This window comes from Canis lupus, chromosome 25, assembly GCF_048164855.1.
Source record: "Canis lupus baileyi chromosome 25, mCanLup2.hap1, whole genome shotgun sequence".
Taxonomy (NCBI): domain Eukaryota; kingdom Metazoa; phylum Chordata; class Mammalia; order Carnivora; family Canidae; genus Canis; species Canis lupus.
Window position 1 is genome coordinate 37,421,901 of NC_132862.1, and position 15,668 is coordinate 37,437,568.

The window sequence follows — 15,668 nt, forward strand, 5'->3', positions numbered from 1 at the left end:
GGAAGAAGCAGGCTCCATGCCAGAAGCTCGACGTGGGACTCGATCCCAGGTCTCCAGGATCACGCCCTGAGCTGAAGGCAGATGCTTAACCGCTGAGCCACCCAGACATCCCAAGGGTAGGAATTTAAAGCCTTTTATTTGAAAAGCCCAAACTGTTTTCCAAGTTCAAGGCAGTCATTTAGATGTCGACTCTGTCTAATGAAATGAACATTCTTTTTAATGGTTTGGGATGCCGCTCCTTCTGACTTCAAAACATATGGCTTTCGTGGAAAAGACAGCTTTGGCAAAAATTACTCTTTTTAAAAAAAATTGTATTTATTTATTCATGAGACGTGGAGACGCAGCAGAGAGATGTAGGTAGAGAGATGCAGGCCCCCCGGGGGGGGAGCCCCATGCAGGACTCGATCCCAGGACCCCAGGATCACGACCTGAGCCAAAGGCAGACACTCAATCACTGAGTCACCCAGGTGCCCCAGCAAAAATTACTCTTTTGCGATCTCCTTCCTGATCTTTGTTACCTGTGGAGCATAGACTGGATTTTTAGAGATGCAGCCTTAAAGGAACCTATACATTAAGCAATCACTTACTTACATGACTCTGCCTATGACAGCCCCGCCTATGTTTTTTTGACCCAAACAGGAGGAAGGCTGTTGGGGTACCTGGAGGTGATGATGCCTTGGGGGGAGGAGCCAAAGAGGGCAAGCTCAAATTTGAATGTGTGGGGCCAATGCCTTGCCAGACAGAATCAGTGAAGCAGCAGAACTTGAGGCAAGCCCTCCTTGGCCTAAGACTAAGAAAGACACTCTGGAATCCACTATGGACAGGTAAAGCAGTCTCCTCACGGGTGGTGGCATTGACTTTTCTCTTAGAGCAAATCTGAGTTTTCAGATGGGTCCCTTTCTCTCCTCTCACTATCTGACTCACTGCTTGGTCAATATGCACATTCATTTTTCAGGATCTGTCTCATCTGTTCAGATCTTACAAGCTCTCTGCTTAATTCTCTTGGTTCTGTCTCTCTTCCATATTCAAAAGAACAGTTATGTGCCATGTAAGGCCATGTTCTGCAATTAGAACTAATTTATGATAATAATATTGACATAGTAAATGCTTTTTTTTTTAATATAGCACGTGTTTAGAGATTCAAATTGTGAAAGGTAATAGCAAGAATGTCTATACTAAAAACAGTAGTGGAAGTTATAATAATAATTCTGTAAATATTCTACCACAAAAGGACTTGTAAACTTTCCTAGGGAACCTTTACTGAATCATTTACTTACAAATAAATAAGGAAATTATTTTTTTAATGCCAATATTAAAAACTGCTTACAAGTTTCTATGATGCAATGTATCTACTACGGGAAGAAGACCTCAGGCAATAAGTTAACATTATAGGTACAATTGCTAGGCAGTTAATGGCATTTTTACTATCTACCTAGTTTTCCAAGTTCTTCAGACATCAACTTATTTCTTTTTTTTTTATTTCTTTTTTTTTTTAAAGATTTCTTTATTTATTCATCAGAGACAGAGAGAGGTAGAGACATAGGCAGAGGGAGAAGCAGGCTCCCCAATGTAGGACTCGATCCTGGATCCTAGGATCACACCCACGCCCTGAGCTGAAGGCAGATGCCCAACCACTGAGCCACCCAGGCATCCCCTCAACTTATTTCTTAAAATGTATTTTGTAAGATTTTCACATGCAGTTTATGACAATTATCACAACTTATTTTATTCCTGCTTTTATGATTACTACAAACATGAGAGTCCTATCTAATCCATATACTTTAACTCAATTTAACTCCTTCACAAAGAAATTACACTACTAAATTAAGGCGTTTTTTTTCTTAAAGATTGTATTTTGAAGTAATCTGTACACCCAACAGATGGGTTCGAACTGACAAACCTGAGATCAAGAGTTGCACGCTCCACTGGCTGAGCCAGCCAAGTGCCACCAGAATTATGATTTTTTAATGGAAGCCTAAATTTTCTTCAGAAAATTTTCTTGGGTAAAAATGTTAAATGTCTGCCCAGCTTGCACTGAGACTTTGAAAATTAATCTGAGGTATAAATCAGAGGCAAAGGGTTCAATGAAAATATTTGTACTTAATGAAATGCAAAGCAATGATTAATAGTTAGAATTCAAAGGCAAAAGGGAAAAAGATGAGATTCAACAGGACAAAAAGGGAAATACATAATTATGATTAGGGAAAATAAGACCTACAGAGGGCATTAGTGATGGCACACCACAGGAGAGGACTTGGTCACGATTATTTTTAACCCATTTGTCTCTGGTCTGCGTTGCTGGGGATGCGGCAATGTTCTGCCTCACAGAACACAGCTGTCTAGAGCAGCTGTCAACCTGTGAGCTTGAAAAACTGCCTCTACAAAGTCCTTTGTACCCAAAAGAGAAACTAAGAGAACAGGGTACTTGAAACCCGGCTCCTAGCTATAGTTGAAGGAAAGTGATTGGACCAAGGAAGTTAATTAAAGGATCATAGTCAACCAATCTGCTTCACTGTGACTGATCACTTCTGATAGAAACAATACCTACATATTTTCATGTAAGGCAGAAGGCAAAAGTCCATCTGAATTCCCTGACCTATGCCATGTCCTTTCCTATACTCCCAGAACACCTTTTCTTTCTCCAAGTAGTAGATCATCTTCGTATGGCCTGGTGTGCATTATACAGTACCCGTTTCCATCCCTTTCTCAGCCATATAGCCTAGGAGGGTAGATTACCTGTTTAAAGAAATTTATCAGTAAGGAATGATGCTTAATCTACTTAAAACTGAGCTCCAAGAGATTCTGTTCCCTTTTACTGCTGTATTAAGCACTTAATATGCATTCGGTTTATATATGCTAAGGATTATTTGCTAATTATGTCACAACAGTAATAGTAATGGTGGTAAGTGCTATGATGATTACTACAAAAGTATCAATTTGTTGTATTTTATTTTATATTTTGGTATATGAAAATTTATTGTCATGTTTTCACCATCAAAACTTATGATCTTGGTAAAAAAATATGGGATGCCTCATGAATTTGCATGTCATCCTTGCACAGGGGCCATGATAATCTTCTCAGTATCATTCCAATTTTAGTATATGTGCTGCCAAAGCAAGCAGTAAAATTATCATTTTAAATTAAAGCCAATAGTTATTAGATCATTGTTAGCATTCATTTCAGATTCCTGCTAACTTTTAATTCTAAAAAAATATTAAACAATTTTTATAATGTTTGATATGTGTATACTGATGACAAAATCTAGTTCTCTGAGGACTTAAAGTGTATTTCAATAAGCTTCATGTGTGTGAAGCGCGACATTTAAATTGAGACAGCTATAAAAAGCTCATCCTTGCTTACCTAATAAGGTGGATGCTTGGGTATTTAACTTTTAAATTCAGGGCCTATCACATGCAGTACATAAAAATTAATTCTCAACATATGTATGCCCTAAGGCTGCTCCATGTTTGTAGAAACTTTATTCACAATAGCCCCAAAGTGGAAACAACCCAACTGTCCATCTACAGGTGAATGGATAAATGTGCAATAGCCATGTAATGGAATATTACTTTGCAGTAAAAAGGATCCAACTACTGACACATGCAACACTATAAAAGAATTCCAAAGTCATTATGATAAGTGAAAGAAGTCAGACACAAAGGAAGAGATAATGTAGGACTTGTAATGACTTCTAGGAAGTGGATAGTAATGTAAAGTTACAGAAAGCAGATTAGTGGTTGCCTAGGGGAGTGGGGAAGAACTGATTGAAAAGGTGAATGAGCAAACTGTGGGGAGGAGTGCTCTGGAAATGTTCTGTGGTTGCAGTTTGGGTGTTTACATTTGCCAGTACTCATAAAATCACACATTTTAAATTGGTGGCATATGTAAATTATACCTCAATGTTAAAAAAATAAATAAAGGTAAAAAAAGTTTCAATTCTCTTGCCAGCAAACCGTATTCAAATCCTTCTTAGGTCTTCACTTTTACAAGTTTACTGCACTTCTGGCCAATGCCATTAGGTGGCAGCATTACCTCCACAACTTGATAAATACATTTCTGGAAAAGACCTGGGACAAACACCAGAGACATCATTAGGGCTTTGGTATCAACCACACTGTATAGGTTGTTATATCCACAACTGCAAAGAAACTTTGGTTAGTCGAGAGTATTGCCACAGATTCAGTTCAATTTAGTGCATATGACATGCAAAACACGGTTAGGCATGAGGAAGCTAGAGCAACCAGTCCCTGCATGTGAGCAACACAGAGTAATATTTAGATTATGTTGCCAAGTTAAAAAACAGAATGTGGGCAGCCCCCGCAGCTTGGTGGTTTAACGCCACCTTCAGCCCAGGGTGTGATCCTGGGGCCTCAGGATCGGTCCCACGTTGGGCTCCCTGCACGGAGCCTGCTTCTCCCTCTGCCTGTGTCTCTGCCTCTCTCTCTCTCTCTCTCTCTCTCTGTGTCTCTCATGAATAAATAAATAAAATCTTAAAAAAAAAAAACAATGCAAAATTGCATACAAAATCAGTATAATCAAAATCATGTAAACATGCCTGTAAAAAGATTAGGAAAACAAAAAAATTTTTCTTAAAGATTTTATTTATTTATTCATGAGAGAGAGAGAGAGAATGAGAGAGAGAGAGAGAGGCAGAGACACAGGCAGAGGGAGATGCAGGCTCCATGCAGGGAACCCGATGTGGGACTCAATTCCAGGACTCCAGGATCATGCACTGGGCCAAAGGCAGGCGCTGAACCGCTGAGCCACCCAGCGATTCCCAGGAAAACAAAAATTCTAATAGTAACTGTCATTAGATACATCCAAATATCTTTAAGACACTGTATCTTAAATTTTAGATTTTTTAAATATAAAATTTTTTAACGGTTTTGAGAGTGTGTGTGTGTGCTAGTTGTGGGAGGGAATGGCAGAGGGAAAGAGAGAGACTCTTAAGCAGACTCCCCACTGAGTGGGGAGCCCAATGTGGGCTTGATCTCACAACCCTGAGATCATGACCTCAGTCAAAATCAAGGGTCAGATGCTTAACCGATAGAGCCACCCAGATGCCCCTAAATTTTAATTCTTTAATATTTTTACATATAGGGATGCCAGGTGGCTCAGAAGTTGGGCATCTGCCTTTGGCTCAGGGCGTGATCCCGGTCCTGAGATCAACTCCGACATCAGGCTCCCTGCATCGAGCCTGCTTCTCCCTCTGTCTGTGTCTCTGCCTCTCTCTGTCTCACATGAATAAATAAAACCTCTAAAAAATTTTTTTACACATAAAACCTCCAACTTTTTGTGTTATACAAGTTAACAACAGTCAAGTATTACTCTTATATTAAAAGAAATATTTCTCATAAAGTGACACTTTGTGCCTCTGAACACAGTTTAATTGGGGAGACAGAGATGTCAGTGATCAACTTGTGACAGAACATGAGGGCTTTGATAGGGATAACCTGGAAAACAAAAAGTACAGGAGAGTTTTTTGTTGCTACTAGTGTTTGATTTTTTGCCTAGAAATTTTGGAATAGTAGTAGTGAGAAAGAAGAGTTGAACTGTGAGCCAGCTTTGAAGGATCTGAGTTTTGTCCAGTGGCAAAAGGTAGGAAAGCATTCACTGAGAGCAAGTACAGCAACAAGGTGACTGGAAAGAAAAAGCCTCAGAATCAGACACCAGTGCCAGGGATTCGGCTGTACAGCCAACAGCAGACAGGGACGGGAAGGGGAAAAGTAGTGGGAAAGGAGGCTAGAAATGCAGATTGATGATCAAATGTAAAAACTGGCCTAAATACCACATCAGAATTTGGGATTTATCCTGTGAGCAGAAGAAATTCACTAGGGATTTTCAGCATAGAAATAACATGGTCACTCCTGGGTTTTTGTGAGATCACTCTGGCACAGCATGGAGAATATTCTTTCTGAGGGACTAGGGGCAGACAGATCAACTGAGAGGCCAGGACAAGAGATAGAAAGAAGGTGTGGGCTTGGATGGAAGCAGAAAACAGGAAATAGTGTAGGTACAAACTCAAGAAATATTCGGACGTTTAAAAAATAAAAATACTGAGGCATCTGGGTGGCTCAGGTGGTGCGATCCCAGGATCCTGGGATGGAGCCCTGCATTGGGCTCCCTGCTCAGCGGGGAGTCTGCTTCTCCTTCTCCCTTTGTCCCTCCCCCCTGCTTGTGGGCACTGTCTCTCAAATAAAATATTTTAAAAACTCAAATGAAATAAAAAATAAAAATACTGGGGCACCTGGGTAGCTCAGTTAGTTGGGCATCTGCCTTCAGCCTGAGTCATGATTCTAGAGTCCCAGGATCAAGCCCCACACCGGGCTCCCTGCTCAATGGGGAGTCTGCTTCTCCCTCACACCCTCCTCCCTCTCATACTCCCTTTCTCACACTCTCAAATAAATAAAATCTTAAAAAATAAAAGTAAAAAATAAAAATACTAGAAAAAAATAAATATTTGGAAATTTGCATCAAATTTAGATCATTACTTAAATATGAGGAACAAAGAAGGAGAAGAATCATAGATGACCCCAAGCTTTGAGCCTGGTTACTTGAGATGGAAAAGTAAGGAGACAGGAAGGTCAGGACAGGGGACAGTTTAGGACTACTGTATTGACCATGTTGAGTCTGAAGTGCCTATTGGACATTTAGGTAGAGTTGGGGAGGGGGAGATCTCTGAAAAAATAATTATAGAACCGAGGACCAAGTTCATAAGTGTCCAAGTTGTCCACATCTAACGGACAGCTGTGGGAGCAGACGGTCCTGTGAGTTCCTATGGTTTGGGGGTTCTGACTACCTGTCCTTTGGTCTTAAATATAAGCACGAAAAGGGTTCCAAGTTCAGTAGGTCTCACGCAGCCAGCCAAGTAAGGAAGAGAATCTTCTCTGGTTTGGCTCAAGCCATCACAGATTTTTTTAAAAAGCTGAAGAAAAGCCAGGAGTGACCAGAGAATGAGCTGTGCTTCTGCATGTCCCTCCCTCTCCTCATCCACAGCCTCCTGATGAAGCAGAGGAAGTTTCTTTACCATTTCAAGAATGTCCGCTGGGCGAAGGGTCGCCATGAGACTTACTTGTGCTACGTGGTGAAGCGGCGGGATAGTGCCACCTCCTTTTCTCTGGACTTTGGTCACCTTCGAAACAAGGTATCAGTTATTTGCTTCCAAGCTAGACTGCAGGCGCTTTCAGAACCATCCGCAGCTTTTCAGCTGTTTCAGGTTTAGGTCTCCACTAGATTCCTCAAATCTTTGTTTTTTATATGTCCATGGAATTACATTAGGTATGCCCCAAAGCATGCCATCTTATGTCCTCCCCAATCATGTTGGCACGTTACTGCCATACCTTGCATCAGTGCCAAGAGTAACTGCCCCCAAATTTTCCTTCCCTTTCCCCAGCATCCAAACTACCTTTGAGATTAAGGAAATCAAACGCAAGAGCCTTTTGGTTTGGAAAAATGTTATCAGCTCATTCAAGCTAAAGTTTAAATGTAAAAACAAGTTTTTAAGAATTTTTGAGAATTAAGGAAAAGGAACAATTAATGACTCAATTCTGTTTTCCAAATAATTTCCAGTCCCTCTTGCTCAAATAGACCGTAGGCCAAGGAGTGCATTCAGTATGGTGAGACCTAGAATACCACGGAAGCTGCGACTGGTTGATTAGTTAAATCAATCTCAGCATCTAGGAGATCAGAGAATTACATTTCCAAGCGACTTCACCATGTTCAGATGGGTTTCCATAAGCTTCTGCCAATAAATATTTTCTGTCTCAAAACAGGCAGTGACATCTGATTTTGGTGGGATCCAGGGAAGAATCCATAGGTAGAAGAACGTTGTCTGGCTCTCCTCTTAAAGTGTTTATCTTACTATTCAATTTCCTTTGCCCCCATTTGTATTGTGTAAATTAGCTCACTGCAATTGCTCCACATTCTAATCTCTTTCCTGTTTGGTGACACATTCTAAGTAGAGAAGGCTTTGCTGTTACCAACCCTTTGATCCTTCTCATTTAATCGCCACGATACCAGCCCATTTTACTGGTAAGGACTTAGAAGATTCAAGAGTTGGGTGAGTTGTCCCACTCACCGGAGTGGTGATGCCAAGGAAATGGACCTAGATCTTCAGATTCTAGGACTAACGACTTTTCTGCAATACTAAGCAGACTTGCTATAGCTCACTATTGCGCGATTATATTACAATCCCAGGGATCACAGGATAGCAAACACCTTATTTAATTGGTTCTGAACCCAGAGCAGCGCCTATTATTTCTCTTACAAACCCCTCTGTTGGCCTGAGCATAGCCTACTTTACCCCTTTCAGTCCTCCCAGCCTGTTTCCTGCGTCCACCAGTGGTCTGGTGTATTTCCGCAATGTTTTACAGCCCTGGGCCCTTCCAGAACATTTTCTTTCTCTTCAAAGGCGCAAGAAAAAAAAAAAAACAAAAAAAAACAAAAAAAAGGGGGGTGGGGGGGTGGGGACGTGGCAGGCCAGCACTCCAAACTCCGGATAGTGCGATGCTACTTTAGACAGATGCATCTCATCCTCCTGCTTTTCTGCTCCACAGAAAATGCATAGCCCTTTTGTAACCTAAAGCCCCCGCAAAGGGCAGACACCCCAAAAAAGGCGACCGTGGGAGGCAGAGGAACGAGGGACCGTAAAGGCCCCGCACGCCGGCGAGGCCGGTAAACGCCCCCACCCCTGCTCTGTCCGCAGTCGGGCTGCCACGTGGAGCTGCTCTTCCTCCGCTACATCTCCGACTGGGACCTGGACCCCGGCCGGTGCTACCGCGTCACCTGGTTCACGTCCTGGAGCCCCTGCTACGACTGCGCGCGGCACGTGGCGGACTTCCTGCGCGGGTACCCCAACCTCAGCCTCAGGATCTTCGCCGCGCGCCTCTACTTCTGCGAGGACCGCAAGGCGGAGCCCGAGGGGCTGCGGCGGCTGCACCGGGCGGGCGTCCAGATCGCCATCATGACCTTCAAGGGTGCGCGGGGGACCTGGCGGTTCGGGACCGCAGCTCAGACCGCGGAAAATTGGGGGCCGGGGCGGGGGGCCGGGGGGGGCGCGGAATTCAGCCAAAACCCGGACGGGAACAGGAGGAAGGGCATTAAGGGCTTGGATACTAGGCTTTGGGGGAAATGCGACTTAGAAGGGGTTGGGGCAGGGTTCCCTTTCTTTCCTCTACGTGTGGGATCTGAACTATCTTCTGCCCCGTTCCCCTACCTTTTTAAAGATTATTTTTATTGCTGGAATACTTTTGTGGAAAATCGTGAAAAAACTTTCAAAGCCTGGGAGGGGTTGCACGAAAATTCCGTTCGACTATCCAGACAGCTTCGACGCATTCTTTTGGTAAGGGGCTTCTTTGCTTCTCGTTTTCTTTCTCTCTCCAAAGCCATCTTTTCCTGGAGCTACTTCTATTTTCCTCTCTTACATTCTTTACATTGTCATCCGTGCATGAGTGTGTGGGTATCTCTTTTCCCCCTCATTGTATGCCTTATAGTCCTTTCTCCCACCTCTGAGTTTGCTCATCTGTTGTTTCACGACTCCGAGCCCTCTGCCGACAGCCCTTCGGGTCCCCTCTCATCACCCACAAGCGTCTCCTTGAGACTCCCCGCAGGATTGTGGTTTTCTCCTGGTAGGATTCTAGCCTCTCCTTTTCCTATTCCCCAGAATTCACTGCCCAACAAAATGTTACAAATTCATCCACTCAGTTTATTTCTCTTTCTCAACAGCCCCTGTATGAGGTTGATGACTTACGAGATGCATTTCGTACTTTGGGACTTTGATACCAACCTCCAAGAATGTCACATACAGTGAACCATCTATGAGGACAGTGGGTAAAAGGATAATCTCAAGAATTCTGTTTTTCTTCAACTCTCACTTTCTCAAAGTCTAGAGAGGAAAATATTCATATACAGGACTTTGTAAAAAAAAGAAACAAGTCTTGAAAGTACAGAAGGAACTGAGGCCCAACAGGGTTATAGGCTGCAAGTGGTGCAGTTTTTGATGCAACAGCGTCCCCTACTGGGAAACGACCGAATTGCATGGTCGGGGAGCACCGAAAGTGTCCTGTTCTAAGACTCTTAGGCGGGGAGGAAACAAACCTTAAAAGCATGGTGAGAAGATCAAATGTTTTTATAATATGTATCCTTTGTTATTTGATTCAGACGGAGTTCTCAATATTAGTGATAGATTTTTCTACTCTTCCTTTGGAGCTCGCTTTCAAGTGAACAAACTTTTACCAGTCCATGATCTCTATAGACCTCCTAATGAAAGGACCTGGGGGATCGTAATCCCAAAACATCTAACAAAGGCATTAATATATAAGCATGTGCTGTATGTTTTCATTGTCTGAGATATGTTTTCGTTTGTACATAAGACAATTTTTCTTGGTATAAAATATGCATGATCACCTTCAGGCTATTTTATAATAAAGGTTCTTGAAATGAATATGAGGACTGTGAAGAAGACACTCTAAAATTAGTTGATGCCTCAACTGACACATCTGGAAACATAAATCCCTTTAAAGAAGTCAGTAGGTCAGAAACCACAACCACAAATTTCACATATAAGATTAGGTAACACTTGGAAAGGAGTTGTCTCAATGTTGAGAAGAGAAAAATCAGTTCTCTCCAGTGGGTCTCTTAACTTGAACAATGCCAACCAGGCCAACCTTTCCTATTTTTTGTATGTATGTGATGCTTCTCTCAAAGAAATGCTCACTGTGTAAGAGAGTATGATAAAAAAATTAAAAAATAAAAAAAAAAGAATATTTGGAAAGGAAGGATGGCAGAACGTTGCAAAGAAATAGTGTTTTATCCAGCAAAATGTAGGGAGCCAGTATGGCAGAGAGTGCCTATTCATAACAACTGTCCTTGACTGTGAGAAAAATAGTCAATATAACCATCACTGTGCACTTATTTTTTTTTAAAGATTTTATTTATTTATTCATGAGAGACACAGAGAGAAGAGAGGTAGAGACACAGGCAAGGGAGAAGCAGGCTCCACGCAGGGAGCCCGATGTGGGACTCGATCCCAGGTCCCCAGGATCACACCCTGGGCTGAAGGTGGGGCCAAACCACTGAGCCACCCAGGCTGCCCTCACTGTGCACTTATTACCTAGCAACTCTTGCAATGCTGATAAGTAGATCCACAGGACAAATTAAATACACAGTTGTGTTGTGCATTCACTCAAACAGGTGCCCGGACCAGTCAATAGGAGAAAGAATAATCCTTTTCAGCAAACGGTGCTGGGACAACTGGATATCTATATGCAAAAGAATTACTTTGGATCTCTACCACATACTTTATACAAAAGTCAACTCAAAATTTACCAAATACCTACATTTAAGAACTAAAACTATAAAACCCTTAGAGGGAAACATAGGTGAAAATATTCACAACCTTGGATATGACAAGTCAAGCAACAGAAGGAAAAATATAGAGAAATTGGATTCGTTAAAATTAAAAGCTTTTGTACAAAGGCAGTAGTAAGAAGTGAAAAGACAACTTGCAAAATGGGAGAAAATATTTATAAATTATATACCCAGTAGGAGTCTAGTAGACAGAATACACAAAGAACTCTTAGAACATAAAAAACCTAACTTAAAAATGACCAAAAGATTTGAATACACATTTTCCAAAAATATACAAATGGGTAATAAGCACATGAAAGGTACTCAACATCCTTAGTCACTAGGGAAATGCAAATCAAGGCCACAATCAGATTCCACTCTTACTATTAGGAGGCTATCAACAACAGCAAAAACAATTAAGAATGTGGAGAAACTGAAACCTTCCATATATTTACCGGTGGAAATGTGCAGCTGTGCAGCTGCTATCATGGTTCCTCAAAACCTAAACATTGAATTATTATATAACCCAGCAGTTCCACCTCTAGGTATATATCCAAGAGATTAAACTCTTGAGTTTTGAAACAAAAACGCATACATGAATATTTACAGCAGGAGTATTCCTAAAAGCCAAAAATTTGGAAACATGAAGTGTCCGTCAAGTGATGGGTAGATAGAACAAAGGTGCTATATCCATACAACACTATTTTATTCAGTCATAAAAAGGAATGAAGCAGACACATGCTACAATGTGGATGAATCTTGAAAACATCGTGCCAACGGAAGGAAAGCCAGACACAAAATGCCACATTTCATGGTTCCATTTCTACGAAATGTCCAGAACACGTAACCCCACAGAGACAGAAAGATCAGTGGTTGCCAGGGGCAAGAGGGAGAAGGGTATGGGAATTACTTATCGCATATGGAGTTTCTCTTGGGGGTGACGAAAATGGTCTACAATTCAATGCAACTCAATGGTGGTGACGGTTGCAAAACATTCCGAATGTACTAAAACCCACTAAATTGTGTGTATTTTAGAGAGCTAAAATTTACACCTGTGTGAATTTATAAAAGGACTTACAAATGTAAATTTTATGTTTTGTGAATCTTATCTCAATTAAGACAAGTCGGTATGATTTGAGTCAGGCGACCTTGAATTTGAATTCTGTTTCTATGTAACAGTGGGCAAGATATATTTAACCCCTTTATAGCCTTAATTTCTGATCTCTATATGGGTATGATAATATGAACTTTTTACATATTTTTGGTAAGTATTAAATTAGAAGATAACACAAAGCTGGTACTATCTTAGTGATTAGCTTTGCTACCCTTTTCGTTTGCAGGATAGAAACCTAGAAATCACCCTTGACATCACCCTCGGCGCCCCCGTATATGGTCCTATTGACTTTGTATGCTAAATACTTCTTGAATTTATTTACTTTTCTCTTTCCCCTCTACTAGTAACTAAGAAAGAGAAAAACAAAAACAAAAAAAGCCCCTAATAGTTCAAAGCTGGCTTGACACTTCTAGAAACCAGGTCATTGTTATTTTTCTGATGGACATAAACAATCTCACAAAATACCAACCTCAGACAAGATTACTCAGACTGATAAAATGAGAGAGAGCAAAACCATTTCATAATTTGTCTGAGCCACCGGCAAAATACCAAACACCACCTCTCTTGGCTGGAAAGAAATTGCTACTTCTTTACCAATTACAGTTTTATCCTTGTCTAGTCAGCCCGCCCGAAAGATGGGACACACCCAATTATAGAACTGACCTAATTCTCTCACAATTTCTAATCTAACAAATCCCCATTTTCCTAGCCTCTCCCTCAAATCGCCAAACCAAAGCCCAAATTCTGTAATAAGATTCATAGTCATGAAGTGTCTCAATGAGAGGGTGTTTCTCTTACTGAGACACTTTATGGCTAATATAGCTCCCCATTATGTGGATTGTTCCTCACGGCAAGAGTAATAAATCCCACTCGTTCAACTACAAGAGACGTGTTATTTATTGTCTCTGGATGGAGGCCATTGGCATATCTTAGTTGGAGCTACCAACATCTTAGTCTATTGCAATAGTCATGATATTCACTAATTCTCAGTAATTTCACTGAGAAGTGGAATCTCGAGAACTACAAAGCTCCAAGTTTATTCTATTGGAATAGAATAGAATACCAGCCCTTTTATAGTGTTGATTTGTCAACAGGAGATCCCTAAGTACTCTCAGCAAGTAAATGGTAGTTACCCAATTTGGGTAGATGGAATTTGATATCCTGTTGCAGCTAACTTCTTTCACTACTTGATTGGATTTAACTAATCTCCTCGCTAATTTGACTGATTTTTTTTCCCCATAGTCTTGGCCACATTTTTTAAAAAAGATTTTATTGGGGATCCCTGGGTGGCGCAGTGGTTTAGCGCCTGCCTTTGGCCCAGGGCGCAATCCTGGAGACCCGGGATCGAATCCCACGTCGGGCTCCCAGTGCATGGAGTCTGCTTCTCCCTCTGCCTATGTCTCTGCCTCTCTCTCTCTCTGTGACTATCATAAATAAATAAATAAATAAATAAATAAATAAATAAATAAATGATTTTATTTATTTATTTGAGTGTGGGGAGGGCCAGATGGAGAGGGAGAAAACCTCAAGCCGACTCCCCAGTGAGTGGGGAGCCCAATGCAGGGCTCCATCTCACGACCCCAAGATCATGACCTGAGCCAGAATCAAGAGTCCAACACAGTCCACTGAACCACCCTTGGGCACAACTCTATAGTTGTTCTAACTTTTGGAAGTTAAACGGTGCAACTACAATGCAGCTTGAGAAGCCAGTCACTGTATGACTTAGTGACAAATAAGTGTTAACAATAATGCTTTGGATTTCTAGAAGGAAGAGATCATTGTAGGTTGAATAAATAAGAAAAAAATTGATAGAAGAGGTTGAAATTTACCAGGACGGTGGGGGAAACGTTAAATACTTTAGTATATTTCCAAAAATCTCTGTGAATAAAGTGATGAATGGTTCAAGAGTGACCTTTATAAATTCTGTTACATATTTTAAACATTGATATCACTATGATGAAATTGTTAATCCTATGTATTTTTGGTGGGAGAAGCAACTTATATAGTATTTTAAATACCTATTACCTTTAACTTTGCGATTTCATTCCTTGGAAACTAACTTGAAAAAAATCTCTTAGATGTACCCAAGATTATATATACAAAGATATGTACAAACCAACCCTGTAGTAGGGAGAAATTGTAAATAACAAAGCCAGTAGTGGAATGTGTAAGCATAGAACATCCATACTTAGAGGAGTCTATAATTTAGAGTCCCGATACTGTGAGGCTCCCTGGGTGGGCTCAGTCCATTAAGCACCAGACTCTTGGTTTCAGCTCAGGTCTCCATATCAAGGCGGTGAGATCTAACCCCTAGCAGCTCCTGCTGTGTCTGGAGTGGGCTTGAGAGCCTCTCTCCCTCTCTTTTCCTCTTCCCTCACTTGTGTTCTAAATAAAATAACTTTTTTCTTTTAAAGATTTTATTTTTTTTAAAGATTTTATTTATTTATGAGAGCCACAGAGAGAGGCAGAGATCCCAGGACCCCAGGATCATGACCTGAGCCAAAGGCAGACACTCAACCACTGAGCCACCAAGGGGCCCAAAATATATATATTTTTAAAGAATACTGTAAAGCTACATAAATGTATATAGAAAAAGACAGGACCTGCCTAAACCTAGGTGATCCAGCAGGCTTTTCCTGTCTCCCTGCAAGTGGGCTGTGTCCTAGGGTCCTGGTTCCTGGTCCCCACCACCTGCCATCCAGAGGAAAGGCCCACGAGGGGTCGCCTAAGATTTCCACCAGTGCACAGGGACAGTATGTCATCCAGCCCCGACTCCAGAATCTGGATCATGGCCACCCAGGACTATTACCCAAGCCACGGAGGGTTCTACTTCCATCAACAGCTCCTGCGGAAGGCAGGGCATCCTGGAGAAGCCATCTCTCACCATTCCCATCTCCCTATGCTGACCAGGGTCCCTGGGGACAAGCAGCTTCTTTTACCGGAAGTTCACTTTCCCATTCGTGGCTCTAGAGTTGAGGTACCCAGAAGGCTGAAGACTCTTCCCAGGCCTCCAGTGGTTCCATCACCTGTGACATGGCTCTGGAAGCCATGAGGAAGCGGCCCAGTGGCCAGCCTGACAAGGCCAACACTGGGCCCCAGTCCTGAGTGGCCAAGACCAGCCACTAGGTTTCAGAAGATGCTAGGCTTATCAGAACTCCTCCCCACCGCTCCCCTCCCCGTAGAGTAGTCAGGCTGCAGCCAGCAGAA

The 15,668-nt window shown here is 41.8% G+C and overlaps 2 protein-coding genes and 1 non-coding gene across 9 annotated transcripts in view; 1 reads left to right on the forward strand and 2 right to left on the reverse strand.

Annotated features, from left to right (window-relative positions):
• The window catches only part of RIMKLB (ribosomal modification protein rimK like family member B), a 171,211-nt gene that overhangs the window by 140,086 nt on the left and 15,457 nt on the right, over nt 1-15,668 (reverse strand). The gene's annotated exons all lie outside the window — the stretch shown is intronic.
• AICDA (activation induced cytidine deaminase) lies at nt 666-10,442 on the forward strand. Its single transcript, XM_072797576.1, has 5 exons — nt 666-824; nt 6,998-7,145; nt 8,706-8,976; nt 9,226-9,341; nt 9,725-10,442. Exons 1-5 carry the CDS (start codon nt 715-717, stop codon nt 9,776-9,778), a joined length of 699 nt encoding a protein of 232 aa, XP_072653677.1. The 5' UTR covers nt 666-714; the 3' UTR covers nt 9,779-10,442.
• Nucleotides 3,017-3,119, reverse strand: LOC140617762 (U6 spliceosomal RNA). The gene has a single exon (XR_012017930.1). It is a non-coding gene; the product is annotated as a U6 spliceosomal RNA (small nuclear RNA).

Coding starts and splice junctions, on each gene's coding strand:
- AICDA (XM_072797576.1), top strand. CDS start 715: ATGTGTGGGGCCAATGCCTTGCCAGACAGAATCAGTGAAGCAGCAGAA. Junction 825..6,997: donor CTGGAATCCACTATGGACAG/GTAAAGCAGTCT, acceptor CCTCATCCACAG/CCTCCTGATGAAGCAGAGGA. Junction 9,342..9,724: donor AGCTTCGACGCATTCTTTTG/GTAAGGGGCTTC, acceptor CTTTCTCAACAG/CCCCTGTATGAGGTTGATGA.